At 43.0% G+C, this 18,432-nt stretch overlaps 1 protein-coding gene across 9 annotated transcripts in view; it reads left to right on the top strand.

The window, feature by feature from the left end:
* Positions 1-18,432, top strand: part of HECW1 (HECT, C2 and WW domain containing E3 ubiquitin protein ligase 1) — a 301,696-nt gene that overhangs the window by 272,049 nt on the left and 11,215 nt on the right. For 8 of the 9 annotated variants that reach the window (XM_087766783.1, XM_087766773.1, XM_087766794.1 and 5 more), the window contains 5 exons: positions 7,594-7,692; positions 9,107-9,236; positions 13,259-13,405; positions 14,790-14,904; positions 16,158-16,356. In XM_087766783.1, coding sequence (XP_087622909.1) covers positions 7,594-7,692; positions 9,107-9,236; positions 13,259-13,405; positions 14,790-14,904; positions 16,158-16,356 — 690 coding nt within the window. Of the gene's footprint in view, positions 1-7,593; positions 7,693-9,106; positions 9,237-13,258; positions 13,406-14,789; positions 14,905-16,157; positions 16,357-18,432 lie in introns of those variants that run through there. The other variant, XR_015706691.1, reaches the window with a different exon arrangement.

Here is an 18,432-nt window from a genome sequence, read left to right as displayed (position 1 = left end):
TTTGACTGAGAAATCAAAGTCTCTAGATAGAAATGCTCTTTTGCTGGCTTAAAAAAACAACCCGTATGCATCAGACTGAGTTGATCCATAAGGAGCTGATCGTAAGCTAGAGCTGATTCACAAAATTACATACTGTTTTATAGAAGGTAAGAAAATAAAAAACGTCAAGTAGACTAAACAACCAAAATGGAGCTGGGTCTCAGAGGCCTGTGATTCCATTGCTGTCTCTACCACTTGTTTTCTGGATAACATTAGGTAAGTCATTTTACTTCTGGACTTGAGTTTTCTCATTTGTCAAATGAAATATTGGCACTGATCTCCTCTGTAAGCTGCTTTGAGATCTGCCAGTCAAAAATACAGTCTAGGATCTGGGAATTGCAAAATGTAGATGGTTGTAATCTTCTAGCCAGTAGTTTATCCCTCAGCCTGCACCTCCTCTGTAGTTACTGGGCAGAACTGGAGGAGACTTTGCCAACAGTCTCACAGGCCCGTGTGTTTTATCCATTGTACCAGCAAGAGAAGCTAAACCCTGCAAGCAGCCTGGTTTCTGATGAAGGTTAGTCATGTTTGTGCTGCCATACTTTGCCAGGGGTTCTCCCAGAAGAGGGTGATTGATTGTACGTTATGGTCCGTGAAGCTGATGGCTCTGCAAGCAGAGACGGCCACTCCAGCGCTCAGCCACACTCCTCCTCTCCTCCTCCAAAACACTGCATTCATGGAACATCTTTGTTATTGGTAAAACGACACATAGCACAGATTTCCTGTTTTAGAGAGACCGTCTACTTTATTGATCTCCTTATTAGTTTAATGGCAGAACTGGAAATCAATTCTCCATTTCCTGTGCCTGGAGCCTCTGGTGCTCAGAGAGCTGACGACACCGAGGCTGGCCTGCACGCAGTGGAAGTCCCAGAGCCAGATTTTCTCAGTTCTGCCTCTGCAGTAATACCCTCTGGCACAGTTCAGCTGATGTGCAGGGAGCCAATGCAGCCACCTCGGCGTGGGCCTCGTTAACTCGGGTGGAGTGCTGTGCAAATGCAGCTGTAACTGTCCCTCGGTGCGAGCGTTTACCTGGAGCCACTGTGTGCTTAAACTAAGGAGTCCTCCTGAGTGGACCTGTTTCATAGACTGTGTTTAGAGAAACCTGAGGGGATGCTGTGAATTTCCCTTACCTGTGTTATCTTTGCCCCTCATTTTTCTGGATAAAGCAGAGCAGCCTTCAGCTTTCCTGATAAAAGTCTTTAAACCTTTCCTGACAGTTCTTTTGCGCTGGGTATAGCCAGGATATAAGGAAGGTGAAAAGACATTTTGAGTGAAAATGCAACGTAGCTTGGTTAGAGACAAGGAAAACACTTGAAGGATTTGATTAAGCTAAATAAAGAAACAATAAGGTTTGCATTATGTCATTGTTTTTCAGTCACTGGTAAATTAAGCTTCAGGAATGGTTTGAGGTTTAGTTGCTAATTCAGGGTACATGAGCTCCAGAGATTTAGAAGGATGTGGATAGTTCACGTTTACATCATGTGTAAGCAATAGCTCTTTTTCATGTGGTTACTCTTTAGTACTGAGAAACAGAAATGTTGTGTTCCGTTTGCAAACAGATCCAGAAAATAAAAGTAGAGCAAGCACTTATTGGAGTATCAGTATTGCGCTGGCCTTCTGCAGCAGCAAATTTATGCACAATGTAGCAATAAACTGAGAGGTTGACTCGCATGACTATGTTCATCTTATGAAACTCAGGTGCCCAGCAAAAGTAAAAATATCTAAAGGAAGGCTGGCAAGAGAAGGCTCGCTCCTGTAGACCTTCACCTGAAGAGAAATACCAGTTCAGGATTTGAAGCCTAATGGAAGTTTATTTGTACCAGGTTGCTTTTCTCTCTGAAACTCAGTTTTCATCGTTTTTTTTTTTTTTCCTTATTTAATTTCAGTTCTTGGGTGATGCGCATATATTTCACACATCTCTGAACACCCTCCTTGTATTTTATGACAACCTGCAAGCAGGCCTGCTGGGCTGTTCCACTTCCCATACACTTTACAATCGGGGCTACTTAAGAAAGGCCAGTGCTTCCTTAAATGAGTGTTACAAATTTCCTTTAACATATAATTAAATCTCATAAGTTTTACAGGAATAGTAAGGAGACAGAGTATTATCAAAGAGGGACTCGTGGAATATGCTCCTTCATCTTTTGATGCCTGAACGAAATGCCTTGGCTCTGAGTAGAAGGTACCCTCTATTAAGTCCTAATAACATTGGCAGGGGCTGCAGCGCTAAATCCTGTAGTCTATAACTGTTGCCTTTGTAAGAGCCATTCCTTTCATATTAATGACACATGAGCTCATCAGATTTCCTGGACTGAAGAGGCATCGTGCTGGAATGCCGCGGCGTCCACCTCTGAGCCTGCAGATATGCAGGGCAAATTTGCCTCAACGCCAAATGACGCGGCGGCAAAGAGGCGGTCTGCAAAGTTTGCAGATGCAAGCTGGATAAACAGAACAATGTTAGCTATCCCAACCTGCATGGCTAACCTTTCTGACAATAGATCGCTTCACGTCATCACGTTAGTCCATTCAAATGTTCTGTCATTTATGTGAGTAGGGGTTAAATATGCACACCAAACTAAAGAAAGGCATTTGTTAATGAAGGCTGATAGAGGCGCGGATTTGATCCACTGCCAAGGTTTTGTAAAGATGATCCGATCTACTGCTAGGTTATTGCTCTGCAAATGTAGTTCATTACAGGACACATTGGTCGTGTCCTGCGCTGGGCCACCACAAGTGCTACTAGCCTACAGACACGCACCTCTGGTGCGTATGCCTGACACACTGCCAGTTTTGCCTAAAATTCATAGTGTGTGAGGCCAGGCAGAGTTGCTGTAAGCATTCGGTCAGCTTTTTTGCAGAATACATGTTCTTAGAACTTTCTTGCATTAAAAAAAAAAAAAAATTGTTCTTTGTTTAAAAAGTGCTAGTGCTGGTGATTCCGCCAAAATTCAGAAATTGTGAATCTGTACGTTGTCCTCTGCACACTGTTCCCCCTTCCAAATCACAAGATTGCAAATCACAATATTTTAGGCTATAAGAATGGATTTTTAGTTCCTTTAATCAGTAGTTTCTGGCCTTCAGGATGCTCACGACTCTCTTCGTAACAAGGGAGGTTTTAACTGTCCTTTAAAACAAGCTGTACCACAACTTCTGGAACCCATGATGCCTGGGTTTTTTCTTACAAATTTGGGGTTTGTGACTGAATCCTCTGTCGTCTAATAAGGTGCATGTTCAGAGTGAAGCCTTTCCTATGACTGGGCCCTTCTAAATACCTTCCCCTTTTTAGATTCTCTGGTATCTAGTAGTGGTTGAGATTAGGTCCAATCTCTCCCACTGTGGAAGGACTAATAGGCTCTCCAGATGCATCCACCTGCCAAATATCATTCTCCCTTAGAAGAGCTGCCAAGGGCAGAGATCCTGTATGGCAGCGCAGCCTCATTTGTTCCACTTGTTTTTCAGGTGACCAAAAGTTCATCTGCACAATTAAACAGCCAACAGCTTTAAAACTGGTGCAACAGAATGTGTAAATTTGTCTTACAGATGAAAGCAAGTTTTCAGTTGTCTTGTCAAAGGAAAAGGACATTTTCAAATTTAATGTGAACCATATTATATTCTTCTCTCTCGAGCCCTTCTTTAATATTTTTTCACAAGCTACTGCATCAAGAAAGGCACACTTAAACCTAGCTGATGTGTTTGAGTGAGATAAGGTTCGCAAGATTTTCAGTCTTTTTAATCCCATCAGGTGCTTCCTCTATTTAGGATTTAAAGATTCTCATACCATAGCCGATTTAGCCCACAAGGCATGGTTACCAAAGCACCCCCTATAGAATGATAATTCTTTTCCTGTACGGCTAGATTACAGTTTTGTCGAGGTACATCATTCTCCATCTGAATGCAAGGAAGGACTGTCATATAAAGTAGAGCTGTGTTAGTTCAACCAGTTAAGAGAGAGCCCTGTAACAAAGGGTCATTATGGGTCCTGCCCTGCTGCTATATGATAAGGACCAGAGTATATTAAATTTCCTGTGACTCACCTGCAGCTGGAGGAAAATTTAGTGCTCAGTTGCTGCTACAGCATATATGGATTTGTCTCTCCCTGTGTACACAGACATGCAGCAAGTATGCAGAGAGTCCCGCTGAGGAGAATGAGCCTGTTATTTTGCAACAGGCTGTTGTGAAAACAGGCAGTTTCAGGGGCACCTGCAGCCTCCAGAAGGAAAGGGAGTTAGCTGGGTAGTGTGGAAACTTCTGCAAATCCGTCAAAGAGCAGTGTTGTTAAAAGCCAGAAGGCAGGTGCGCACAATGTCCTGTTTGAGTGGACGGTGTCAATAGGCAGGCAAACCAGAGCAGCTCTCCTGCTCGTTAATTCTGTCTCTCGCTCCACCGTTTCCTGTTCATTAACTCCCTCCTGCGTTTCCCCTCTCTGCCCGAGCATGTTACTCAGACTCAATCATTGTCTCTGAAAGGGAAGGGTGTTGAAAGAAAGAGCCAGAGCAAGACCTCGCATTCCCCACCTCTCCCAAGCTATCTATCCTGCTAGAAAGAAATCGAATAAGCATTTTATACTTCCTTGGAAAGATAAATGTAAGTCAGGTTTAAGGAAGGTATGTGCCCTCCAGCCAGGATTTACCTTTGTGCTGCTTATTCTGTCAAGAAAACTTGTTTTTTCTGAGGGGACTGTCTCATCCACCTCTGAATCTCATCTATGCTCTAAATCCTTCAGGAAGAAACAAACGCAGAAGTCTGGTTTTGTTTTAACTGGTTTTTGTAAGGGGGGCAATTTGTTTCTTGTTGCTTTTTGTAAGTTTTGATATATTTTAAGTGGGACTGTTATGCTCGGCTGACGGTGGTGGCAGCTTGATGGACTGCATGGACACACACGCAGATAGACTGTATAGTTGTCCTCCGAGGACAGCAGCAAACGCCTCCCTTTCAATAGGTATCCGTTGCCTTACCATAGTCTGTGTTCCTCAGTGTACTGCTGGCTGGGCTGTAGCGGTGCCACCTATGGTCCCAGGCCCTGTCCAGAATGGACAAGGGGCCAGAGGACCTTCTCTTACACCACTCTTCAGATCAGGGAGCCAGGTATAGTGAGTCTCTGCAGAGATAACCAAAACTGTGTGCAGGGGAGAAAGGGTTTGTGGGCTAGGGAGCTCGCACGCTGTGGTTACAAAGCACTGCGTCTGCTGGGATGATACAGAGCTGCCAAGAAATGCAGTCTGCAACATAGCTTTTTTTTTATCCATTGTATTGACAGGCACCAGGAGTGGCAATGTCTTGTTAATTATTTCATTTCCTTTATCCAGACCAGTTAGTACTGGACTTGTTTTCCTCCACAGTACTATTGCAAGGGCTGGGATTGTGGAACCACAGTCAGGCCCCCAGCTTGGGCGAGCCCTGGTGTGTCCCAGAGGGCTGCAAGTGCAAGGCCAGACTGGTGGACCACACAACCTAGAGTCACTCTGCCCACGTTTGCTTAGGCTGACCCACAGGACTTAGTCCTCTCACACAGAAACGCTGTCCATGGCCTTGGGATGGTTTGATAGAGTTCTGCTATAAGGCACTGATTCAAATTAAATTCACCATTAATGGCTACCATAACGCATGCTCGTGATTGTAAACACCTTGATCTAGGTGGACCACCGTTTCACATCAGCTTTGCATTAATGCTCTCAAAGCCATGTAGAGGTACCAAAGTGATGCAAGCACCAAGGAGAAAACCGTTGCTGTTCCACACATTCAAGCAATTTCTTAGCAGAAACAGCATTCCCAAATCTGTGACTTTTCTTGATGATTTACTTTCAGCCTTAGTTTATTCCAGCTGGCTCCTGCCTGCCCAGCCCTGCACAGTCGAGTAGCCATGGGGTGAGGAACACCCAGTGCTTGTAGTATTTTCATTCAGAGTTAGCTTTCAAAACGTATAGAGATGGATGGGGGAGCGGGATGGTGAAGAACTAAACCAAAAAAGCCGACATGCATTATTTAGGACAAATGGACTTGATTATAGATCCTGAAGGTGCTATAAAACTGATGGATTACAGGCTCAGCATTTCTGGGATTTGAGCTGTCTGGCTTCTACTGTGCTTTCATTGTGTCAGCTCCCTCTCTTTTCATTGCTTTTTGCTGGAAACACTGCACCGGAGCACAAGTGAAGTGAAGCAGGTCCTAACTAGGCCCAACAGCTGCCTTTTGTTGCTGCTGCGGAAACAGCTGCGAGGGGGTAATATAATCACTCTTCTGTTACCAGTTAGCTGCATATCATAAGCACCTTTCTGGGATGCAGGGGACCTGGAGGCAGCTCCTGTGGTGATGTAAATGCTAATTGGGCCCATAGCATGCTATTTGGTGCCCCATTTGACATAGTAAGCACTTGTTGCTCTGTCCCGTGAGGATAAAGTTGACTGAAGAGAGATTCTGCGCTGCTTTTATTACAATGAGACTCATGTTTCATTCATGTACAGGAGGGGGAGACTCATGTTTCATTCATATACAGGAGGGGTCTTTGCACTGGTTCCTGTAGTGGAAGGAATGGTTTCTTGGCTTTTTGATCTGTTTGTCATCTTTTGTGCAATAAAACTTCACTCTGATGTCAGTCAGCTCAGGCTTGGAGCGCTCACACTTGGGCTGTTGGGGTTTTTTTCTTTTCCTTTTTTTACAAATAAGCAAGTTTTGCATGGGTGATGGGGGTCGTTTTTACAAAAAACAAACTCACCTGGACTCACACCAGTTCTATATTTTTCTGTCTGAGATTACTGATTTAAAACCACATTTGATGGAAGAATATCTAATAAGCTACGGAAGAAGTCATAGAAAGAAAAATTTAAGAGCTTATCATCACAGGTCACAGACTGTAATGGGCAGGGCACTATGTGAGCGTACTTGGAGTGGGACTAGGGGTTGTTGTTCTTAGAAAACAGAAACAAACACAGGGGTATGTAAGTACCGAAGACAGCTAAGCATCACCATTAAGAAGGTGGTCTGGGGACAGCTTGCCTGAGCTTTAGATATTGATTTTAATATGTGTCCTTGGTCACAACAGTTAACTTATTTAAGCTTCAGTTTCCCCCCATGAAGTCAACTCATTAACCTTTTTAAGTACTTTAAAGCCCCACCTTTGAAAGAGTTGTAACCAGTCAGACACTGGATATGCTGATTCACCAAATATCCTTTGCAGCTATTTTGATAGTATGTTTTCTGCTGAAGTGAGGTGGAGTATTACAGTATTTCGCTAGCTAAATGTTGTGTTTGATGGAGTCAGTCTGTATCAGAACATTCAACTGAAGATCACAGAAGGTGAGTCTTCAGAGCGTTCATTGGTTTGGCACAGGAGAGCATATAACGTGCCAGCTGCAGGTATGGGTGCTGTAGGAGCTGGATCAAGAAGAGATCTATTATTGATCAGAGATGCAAGGGGTGGTGTTAGGTATCTGCTTGGAAATAAATAAATAAATGTAAGAAACTAAGTCAGAAACAAAGAACAGCTGCTACCTGTGTAAGTTTCTATGCTGAATGTCTTGAGTTACACTTTCTTCACTCTGCATTTTTATATCCCAGGTTCAGGTTCAGCGGTCGTATTCTTGGCCTTGCTCTCATTCATCAGTACCTTCTTGATGCTTTCTTCACAAGGCCGTTCTACAAAGCGCTACTAAGGCTGTAAGTATAAGCATGCGACTACGTAGAAACCATGCAGAAACAGTGATCCCGCAGTGAGTCCTGCAGAGACACAGACCCTTGTGGAGTTGCTTTGAGCGCTCTGACCTTCAAGTCCTTTCTGCTGTCAGTTGGTTGGTCTGTGATAAAAAACAAACGCGTTTTAATTTTTCTTTACTTTCTCCAAGAACTTGCCCTTCATAAACATCGACTATGTTGATAAAAGCGCATAATAAGTATGACATTTAGGAACATACGTTTGAGAGCACTGACCAATAATTCCAGAGTTTACTACTGATGAAAAGTTATCAAACTTCAACTACGTGGAAGACTAAAAAGCATCTTTGATGGAACAGAACAAAACAAAAACAAAAAAAGGAGGGACGGTCATATTCAGAGAAATACATAGTTTCTCATGCCTCTCTGGTGGAGTAGGTTTTCATTCCGAATACAGCTTGGGTTAATTAGGAATGCTAATGTAGATATAAACAGTGAATGTTTCTTGTTGGTCTTCTACTGTCTTTTACACTAGTAAGCAGAAGCTACCAGTAATATATTATTTTTGATGTCAAGTTTATAAGGTTAGTTTTAATTGATAGCCTGTCCCTTTTTAATTAATAGACTGCAATAGGACAAGGTATATAAAATTTGCAGCAATAAGAAAAACTATCAGTAGTAAGTCAAGACTGCAATTAAATGACAAAGAGCAGAATAAAGCTTAGCTGAAATAGTTTATCATTTAGGATGATTCCAAATCAGCAAAGGTATTTGTCTAAACAGTCTTTCGAGTTCTTTAACTGTATTTAATTTAAATTTTTTAACAATGAGTATTGCTGGGGTCCAAACACTCATATCTATATTGTATCTGAACTAGTCTGGAAATAGCCTGAAACCTAGAGTGCTCCCTGCATCCGTATTGCCCCTTTAGGGGATTTGAAACTGGACTGCTTGTAACATCCACCTGCCCTTTCAGCAAACAAGGCCAGCTCCTTATTAGCAGAAATTTAGGCTGCCTGGTCTGCCTTCTGTGAGTCTTGTGTGCTCACCTCGAGGATGATAGATGCGTGGAAGTAGCCAGGCACAACATGGTGGGGCCCATCCGGACTGAAGGTAAGCGTGTGCTCTGAAGTGCACGGCATCCTGAAGATTCACATAAAATGGAGCCCCAGGGGTGCCTTCCGACAGCAAATAGCACAGGCAGCCAACAGATTTGGCCTCAAGCCCAGCCATGTAAAGCAGACAGAACAGCTTTAAGAGGGTCTGTGTAACAGGCTTTGATGTTAACAAAACCAAACGAAGACCAGCTTTATGTTGGATTTTCGGCATGCATTTGTTCACATTCTTAGTAGTAAGTCACCCTGCCAGTAGTCATGGGGTCATATATTCAGCTACGTCTTTTTTCTTGCATCGCAATCAGGCCCTGTGACTTAAGCGACTTAGAGTACCTGGATGAAGAGTTCCATCAGAGCTTGCAGTGGATGAAGGATAATAACATCACAGATATCCTGGATCTCACCTTCACAGTGAATGAGGAGGTGTTTGGACAGGTGAGCACAGCTATGCAAAACATCTGAAAAGCAAATTTGAAGCTGATGAAGTTGAGCATGATGAACATCTTTCTGTCAGAACAGATCCTTTAGCCTTTCAATAACATTTTCTTCTCCTACCTTCTGTTTCTTTCAAGCCACCTGTTTCAATGCCGATGTTTATTCTTAGGGTGTATAATATAAAATGCCAGCCCCCCTACAGGCCTCTTGAGCCACACACTGATGAGCATGAGGAATTCTCTGGAGCGGAGTGCAGCTCTTCTCTCCAGGGTGTAGTTCACACAGATGTGGCATTCGGTGAATGCAAGCAATGTAACTTAAAGCTGATGTGACTGAAAGGATGGGGGGTTAGGAGGGAAGAAAAACATTTGGCAGGTGGTGTAAGACCCGGCAACTCTCACCATTATTTTGTCTGATATCTCCCTGTTAGATTCTGTCTCTTACTTACCTTGCACCTACTTAACAACTTGGTGTGTGCACCCATTTATTATGCTTTCTACCGCTCAACTCTACCTTAGTCAGACAATTCTCTTTAACCTAGCTGGTCTGGATAACTGTAGCCTTAAATAGGGCGCAACCCTGGCTTAAGTGCAGACTAGCAACCAGAACAAGTGTCTCCTGTAGGATTCTTTGGCTTCCACTGAAGCCCTGGTGCTTGTTGCCCTTGTAACCCATGCTAGATTATAACTGTCTCTGGAAAGCCTTGAAGCAAATATTCAGACCCAAAGCAATATTCAGACCAAGATTAAGGACCTCCAAGGAGATACTGAAAACTAGAGAGACTGGAGGACCGAGCTCACCGAGTACTGCAGGAGCTCAAGGGATGGAAGTTAACTTGTGTAAGGAGCAGATGCACAGTGTCAAAGGCAGCAGAAGGATCAGGTGGAACATACAGAGAGTGGCTCTTAGCCCTTGAAAATAAAGTTGACAGGAGGAGTTCGCACGGAGCTAGGGTAGCTCTGTGAGCTAGGAGAGAGTTAGACTAGTTTCTGAGGGGAGGAATTCTGGCCCTGAGAGTAAAAGGGCTGCTCCGCTATGAGCTTGAAAGTAACAGAAAGCAAGCAAGACTTCAGGCGATATCTTCAAAACTGAATTTAGTCTGCTTATAGTATAAGGTCATGACAGATAAGCTGAGTCAAGAGTGGATGAAATGAAAAGGATGGGGCAGAAGAATTGAAGTAAGAAGCCTCTGTAGCAAAGGTAACACTGTTTTTCCAAGACTTAAATGCAGGGTTTTTTCACAGGCTTTGAGCTGAGAGCTTGCATGACATTCAATTGACAGTACAGTGGTTTCCCTGGAAGGTATGGCTATATAAGACTAATACACAAAGACAGACAGAAACATACAGATATATTTGCAAAGACAGATGAGACAAGTTTGTATTTATATTGGAAGACTACAGAGATGAGTAAGAATCTCGGCCTGAATTGCCCTGATGCATCTGAAGGTAACGTTTGGCACACTAATTACCCATTATGCTCTCCCCAAAGATAAGAGCTAGACAATTACACAGGAGTCTGTTGTGGAAGAGAAGAGATGGCTCCAAGGAGAATAGAAAAAAATCACAATGTTTTGTAGGTACTGTGATATGAAAGCGAAAGAACATTAAAAGACAGATTTTTATGCCAGTTCACGTGTTGTCTAGTACTTTATTTCATATGGACTAGATACTAACCTTGCTAGATCTAGTGATGGGGAAAAAAATGTGAATCATGACTGTCAGAATCCAAGAATCCTAAGTGAAAGTGAGATTTTCCCCCTTCTGAAATTTGCTAAGTGCTGACAGCAAAATAACGAAGAAATTGCAATCACATTGTGCGCTCACAGATGGATCCCAGTTGGAAATTCTTGCATGCCAAGAGTATCTGACCGCTTAAATGCCATCTGAACGTTGCTTTGCTGGATACATGTGCAAGCGTAGATCACAGTGGGAGCTCTGCTAATATTTGGGAAGCTGGATTTCAAGGGTTGGGTAAGGGAAACACGAAATAGTGTCTCTTTGAGAAGCTGTGAGGTAGATGGGTTACAGCCCTTTTGTCCTGCTTCCACAATGACTTTATTATGGACCAGTGACTGCTACTTTAATTTTTTCTTTCTTGTCTCATCTCTGACTTCTAAACCTTTTGGGCCAAATCCTCTTTCTTGGTACCTTTTTTCTTAGAATTTACTACGGAGGAGCTTTAGCCTTCTTGCATACTGGAGCCAGGGGCACTACTGTAATAGCAAAGATACCACATCAAACCAAGCTTCACACATTTTTACTGGAGGGGACTGGATGCCAATTTGAGAATTTCGCTTATAAGACTGAGAGAGGTGTCAGTTGCTTGTGACCCTAAGTACTTTTTTATGCTTTTACCTAGTAGAAAGTGTTTTTCCAGGCCTCTGAGCTCTATGTCTCTATATGTGGATAGGGCCTGTCTTCTGAGCCCTGGCAATTGCTCTAGTCAGGTAAAAAGAATGGGCTAGATTGGTTGAAATGTCTCCTTGCTACTCTGAAACGTGATTCTGAATTCTAGCTGTGGTTAATGCCTCTATGAACAAGAAAGAAAAAATAGGGACGTGTTCTTATTGATTGCTTGCCTCCAATTCTAGATAACTAATTCTAATTGAAATTATATGGATATTGAGAAGTTGAAGAAATCACCAGCATGTCTAGGTTTTTGTGGGAAGTCTTGCAGGAGATTTAGAACATCCGGACTTATGGTCGTGCTTAAAGCCAGGAAACATTCAGTCGTTGGTTTTGACAGGTGTATCTTAATGCCGCACAGTCTTGGAGAATACAGCATGGCAGCTGGGCCAGAGTCTTGCCCTCTGGACAATGCAGTGTTGGCTTGTATAATGGTGATGCAGTGATTTACGTTTGGGAATTTAATTCCCTGAACCAGCTAAGAATTCCTAACTCATTACATCCAACCTTACTTGTTCTTGCTGTTTCTCAACAAAGCTACAGATTAGATGACTCATTGAGTGTTTCCATAGTTCATAATGTTACAACAGGTCCCTCAAGCAAAGTGACCTAAATACTATATACGCTGTGTGCTGTCTGTTGGGCTAATAAGTAGATAATGATATAAATAATATGTAAATAATACAAATAATGAATATGTATTCATGCAGCTCATTTACTGTCTGTGCCAGACATCATTGTTATAGCAGCAGAAAACTGAAGAGGAGAGCAAAACATTCTTCCTTTTAAATCCACTAGATTGCATGTGGAAATAATGGCAAGATAAACATTATCTTCTGTCACATGTGAGGAGTATGTGCTTGCTGGGTAGAATCTAGATTGATTCCTTAAATCCCTTCTCAATCTTAAGCCTTAGTAACCCAAGCCAACTAAATTGACCATTAAAATGCAATGAAATGCTGTGGTTCTTGGTTTAAAAAAAAGTTATTTACAGTACAAACACTTCTCAGGTGTGGATGGCTAATACAAAACTGTGAATGCTTAGGGTAGTGTATTGGGAGTATTCATTTTGTGATAATTTCTTTCGCTTTTGGCATTTCTGAGTTAACACTTTAATTAGCACTTGGGGAAGGGTAACACTTGTTGCCTAAGAGACAAGTAGATATTTCTTCCAGTTGGTGAAACAGTCTGCCTATTCCAATACTGCAATTGCCTCTCCATCCTGTTGTTTCCCGTACCGTTGCTTGGATAATCTACAGCAAGTAGCAAGCTGGAATGGTTGTCACCCTCTCTGCAGCTCCTGGAGGGGGAAGGGAGAGGAGAAGCATGAAAAGATGGGCCAGAGTGGCACATTGTACATGGCTTATGGATGGTGCTCTCCAAGTCAGTTTGGAGTAACCTAAAGGTCAGTCCAGCTTCAGCTGGGGATAAGGCTAGGGCTGAGGGGGTGTCCCTCATTATCCTTGTTTCTACCACAAATGGACAAGAGTCCAGGAGTCCAGAACTAGACATATGGCTGTTATATTTTTCACTTACATTTTCAAAGTACAGTTTAAATTTGAAACACAACATGATCCATACGTCGCTACACCACTATTTATCTTTGTTCTGTAGGTGACAGAGAGAGAGTTGAAATCTGGAGGGGCAAATACAGCAGTGACAGAAAAGAACAAAAAAGAGTACATCGAGAGAATGGTTAAGTGGCGAGTGGAACGAGGAGTGGTTCAGCAAACAGAGGCCCTGGTCCGTGGCTTCTACGAAGTAAGTAACAAAATGATGCTCCCACAGCCTTCCATTCCTCATCTGAATGAGATGTCCCCACGGCTAAACTATGCTTCATCAGTACCTTAGGAAATGGGTAAACAGAGACAGGTGGCAAGGAATTGGAGTGCCTGGATCTGTAGAGACAGGGAGGACCTTGGATATGGCATGTTTAGCATTAAGGGAGAAAGGAAAGAAATATGTATTCTGGGTATGATAAAGCATAAAGATCGAGAGTTAAGAAAGATACTGCTTTCCATTCACATAGTAAGAGACGTAGGCGTTTGCAAATTTTGTTTTACCCTGCTACGATACAAAAGAAGATTGTGAAGAATTGTGCACTTCAGTGAGGAGCTGGTGTGACACACTGTATCTTTAGGGTCGCATTCCAATAAAGTTGGTCCTAGGATGCAGTCAGCTATCATCTTACTGGTATTCATGGATGCTGCTCCATTGTTGTCCCTGGATTTTGCTAATTTATCTTTGCTGAAGACCTGGATCTGAGAACATCCTTCTGGCAGAGCTGCTACAAGGACTGCCAAAGACTGGGTGAAAACCTGTGGCTTTGCTGACCAACCCGTGTAGTCAGCTATTCTTGCCCCCCTTACTAATCATATTCAAGCATGTATCTTGCCCTGGCAGCTGTGTAATATAAGTACAAGTTGAGGGCTATCTCGCAGAGGGAAATAAACTGAAAGAATGGCAATCCTGGAAAATGAAACAGCAGATAATGGACATGCAGAATAGTACTGGTAACTGATGGCTCCAAGCAGTCATGCACTGACATTTACTGGGGGTGGAAGCCAGTGAGAGTGACTTTGTAGCTGAAAGGACTTGATCAGCCCTTTCTTGTAGAAAGGGGTTGGCTAAGTGACTCCATACAGTTTACTAAAGTGTGCATATGGTTTGCTAGCTTTTTCTCCCTGTGAATACTGCAGGCTGTTAAAAGATTTTGGTTTCACATAATGAAGAAAGTGAACCTCAGCTGCATCTTCAGTGGATGAAGACCTGAGGGCAATCCTACGCAATTGTAATCAAATTCCAGTGCGAAACAAATATAAAATAAATTGTCCATATCACAAATTCAGTCTTCGACTATCAAAATCACTTGTCAGAATGAATGTAACAATGAAGAATGTTCTGCACAGATTATGTCCTGCCACTTGTATTGTTTCATTCTGGTCAAATCTCATGTGTCATCGTTGTTTGCAGCTCACAACATCAGCAGACACCCTGAAGAAGAGCACAGATTTATCAGCAGAGGAGTGGGAGTTAGCTGTCAGCGTGCAGACTTCATCAGAACAAAGAGCTGGCCATCAGAGCCATAGGTTTATGAGACATTGCATCTGCTTTATTTCCAGTCTGAAACTGTTTTTTGTTCCAGGTTGTAGACTCCAGGCTTGTCTCTGTTTTTGATGCCAGAGAACTGGAGCTGGTTATAGCTGGCACTGCAGAAATAGATCTCAATGACTGGCGTAACAACACAGAATACCGTGGAGGTAAACTGCCTGCTGATGCTTACTAATACCTTGGCTGTTTTCAGTCTAAAACATGAAAGACTTGGTCCATCTTTTCCTTCTGTCTTTCCTGAGGGAAATGCCCTATTTTGTTCAGGAAGTTTTTGTGAAGAGTAACTCATGAAATAAAATCAGATCTCAGGTTTGGATCAACAGATGTAATAATACTGAAATTGCTTCTGTTACTTCTATCCAGATTTTACCCACTCAATTCGTACCACCCTAACAGGAGTTTTGACTACTAAGAACTGAAAAGGATTTGCAGTATTAGATTTAAAAGTTACTTACTCAGATGACTGTGAATGAACTCCTGGCCTCACTGAAAGTAATATCACAAGTCCTCTTGGCTTCAGCAGGGAGCTGAATTCAAGAGCTGAATTTCACGGTTCCCACTTACACTTCAACAAAATACAGATCTTGCTTACCCGTCCCCTCAGCCTAAACTATGTCAAGTTGGATTTTTTCCCTTCTCGTCTAATGCTTGGCCTGGTTTTGCTTTAAATACTAAGCATGATTTATCCAGGCTGTCTTGGATGATGGATAAATGTGAAATCCACCAGTTCTGCACTACAAAAGGAAAGTCCCTGAGGTTCACATATCCTCCCCTGAAATACAAGGTTTAAGTCTTTGCTGCTCACTGCCCAGCCTTTGTGTTACCTTGAAATACGCAGCTTACCACAAGCACAGCTGGTCGCCCAAGTTATTCTCCTCCTCCTTTTTTCTGTTTAGCTATTGAAACAGAGTCAGCCTGGGTTTAGGCTGGCTTTCACTAGCACAAACCAAGGCACAGAGCCCCTCACGTGGGAAGTTTGCTGGGGAAGGGCTTGCAGCAGCAAACTCCTCTCCGTATGTTGAACACTATTGCAATCCAAAAGAGAATTTATTTAGGAACCAAAAACTGTTAAGTCGTTAGGACTTTCACGGTGTGGCATATCGCAATTGATCTTTTATATCTCATGCAGGTAACCCCAGTTCTTGCCAAGAGATTTGTGAGAGGCCAGTGTACCTCAAATATACATATTTGAGTTTCAGGGTTTCAATTAATATTATAGTATCCACAGTCAGCACGAGATGGGAGCTGGGACCTACTGCTCATCATGAACAAGATATATTGTTAGGTCAGGATCTTTTTAGGACGAGATCTACTGCCCCATGCTAGTGGGGACATATTTTGATGTTACACTTCCCACTTAGAAAGGATGATTTTAATTTCTCTCTCTTGCTTCTTGGTTTAGGTTACCATGATGGACACATAGTAATACGGTGGTTCTGGGCAGCAGTGGAGAGATTTAACAACGAGCAGAGACTCCGGTTGTTGCAATTCGTCACTGGAACATCAAGTGTGCCATACGAGGGCTTTGCAGCTCTCCGAGGGAGCAATGGGCTACGGCGCTTCTGTATAGAGAAATGGGGGAAAATAACCTCCCTCCCAAGGTATGTCCCAACTAGGATACAAAACCAGAAGTGCTGTGAGAAAAGTGAGCCTGTTACTTTTTTGCAGCTCTCTGCCAGTGGAAGATAATGAATACAGTACGGACATCTTAAAACAGCAAAGAAAGAATTGTCAGTTTGTTCTGTAATTACATTCAGAGAAAAGTGTTTTCTTTTGCTGGCTTTTTGATTTGGAGGCTCAATTTAAGCTACTTTGAATCCTGGGAAATAGTTAAGATAAAGATTTCCGTAGATCCAAACCTAGTCCTCTTATTTTGATTCTGGAACAGATCCAGACCAGCAGGAGCCTGTCAGCTGATTCTGTTCCCTTTACTTCCAAAATACTAGTAAAAATACTTGTGAGTTGAGAGCCATGAAAGCCAGAATCTGTCTCTGAGTTTTGGCCAGAGACCTGAGTGTAATCCCTTCATTTGCTCTGATGGTTCCACTTTTTCATCACGAGGAAGCTTAGTGAAGGGACTTTGGACCATGTGGTGATAATAGCCAATTTGTTACATCTAGTTCAGTCAGCCAACTAGGAGCAAATGAGCCATAATGTCATACAGACTCAACGGACTTCACAGTGCTCCTCAAAGAAGGGGTCATCTTCCTTTTCAGGACAAAGGGACTGGGGCACAGAGTGGGGTCTGACTTGCCTAAGGCCACCCAAGAGAGCCATGGCACAGCCAGCTTTGAGTTCTGCTCCATACACTCGGCTTTGGGTTCTGCTCCAGCCCTTTATCCGAGACCAGCACTCCTCCTTCTTCACTGAAGTGAGTCACCTTTTCCTGAATGGCATTACAGTTGCCTGAGGCTCTGCCGTATTGAGATAACAGAGCATTTTTCATGGGGCCACATCTCAGCACCTCTGAGATAATTTTGCTAGGTGACCCTTTTACATAATGTTTGCCCTCCAAAGGATGCTTTCTTCCTGCTGTTATCATTTGCTTTCAGCTGTGGTCCAAAGGAGGCTACTTTCATGGCACAGAGAAAAAATCTCTTCTCGCAGACCTTGCAGATACATTCAGACAATCAATTAACCATGGGTCTGGTCCAGTTTTCTAGTTACTTGCCATCCATGTTGTTTACCCAGAAGCATACTATAAGACATGGACTTGAGCAGACTTCCAGAGTCCTCTGGAGAGGGAAAGTCCAAATACGGTCACCCTATTAGTACAAGCCTGCTCAAGTCCCTGCTTATGCAGTGGGGAGACACAGGAGCTGGACCATGGCACTGTACCGGCAAGCACTCTGAGCTGACATCTTACGCTGACTCCCTCTAAAGACAGGAAAAAGGAATTAAGTGTTTTTAAGGCACAATTCATCTCACCTGCACACAGACTTTTAAAATAGCTCAGTTGAATTGTACCTGGTACATTCTGATTTATGTCCATTAGCCATAAAGACTCTACAGAGACTATATGGAGAACTAGAGCCTACATGAAAGCTAGATGTAGGCACTGAGATTTAAAAACAGATGACAAAATATAAGGTCAATGAGATGACTCATGCCCTCTGAGCTTCAGCCAGCAATGTGGGAAGAAAGCCTGAGAGCTACAGTTTGCTGTGCGTAGGTCTGATCCTCCTTTTGCAGCATGTATATAGTCTGGTTCTACGCAAGGGTTTCAGAGCTGACCAAGGGCATTCCTGCCTGTAGACAGGCAGCAAATGGAAGTCACAGGCTCGTGCAGCATTTCTGCAGAGCTCTCTTCGCACTCCTTCTGGGATGGAAAGGGGCGAGCGGGGAGGGTGGACCTTGGCACATGCACAGAAAATGCCCTGGGCTGACCCATCAAGTTCTGAAAAGGTAATTGGCCTCTTTCTGCTCTGCTTAATTTTCTTTGTGAACCTAGGCATTACTTATGACCTAGATTCAGTTAGCCCCGAGATATTCACATTAACGGCTTTATGTTTGTCTGCTGATCACCGAACTTGTTGCTCTCCCTGAAAGAGGCCTCTTTTCCAGGTGAAAGTTGTTAGCACCTTTTAGAAGTCTTGGAGCTCTGCATTCATTTTAGCCAGAGGAAAGAGAAACAACACTTGCTCATGGGGAATAAACACAGCTTGATCACCGTGAAT

Source organism: Nipponia nippon, unplaced genomic scaffold (genome assembly GCF_047370975.1).
Source record: "Nipponia nippon isolate SJK-2023a ecotype South Korea unplaced genomic scaffold, ASM4737097v1 scaffold_1, whole genome shotgun sequence".
Taxonomy (NCBI): domain Eukaryota; kingdom Metazoa; phylum Chordata; class Aves; order Pelecaniformes; family Threskiornithidae; genus Nipponia; species Nipponia nippon.
Note: the sequence above shows the minus strand (reverse complement) of the source record. Positions and strands in the feature narration are given on the sequence as shown.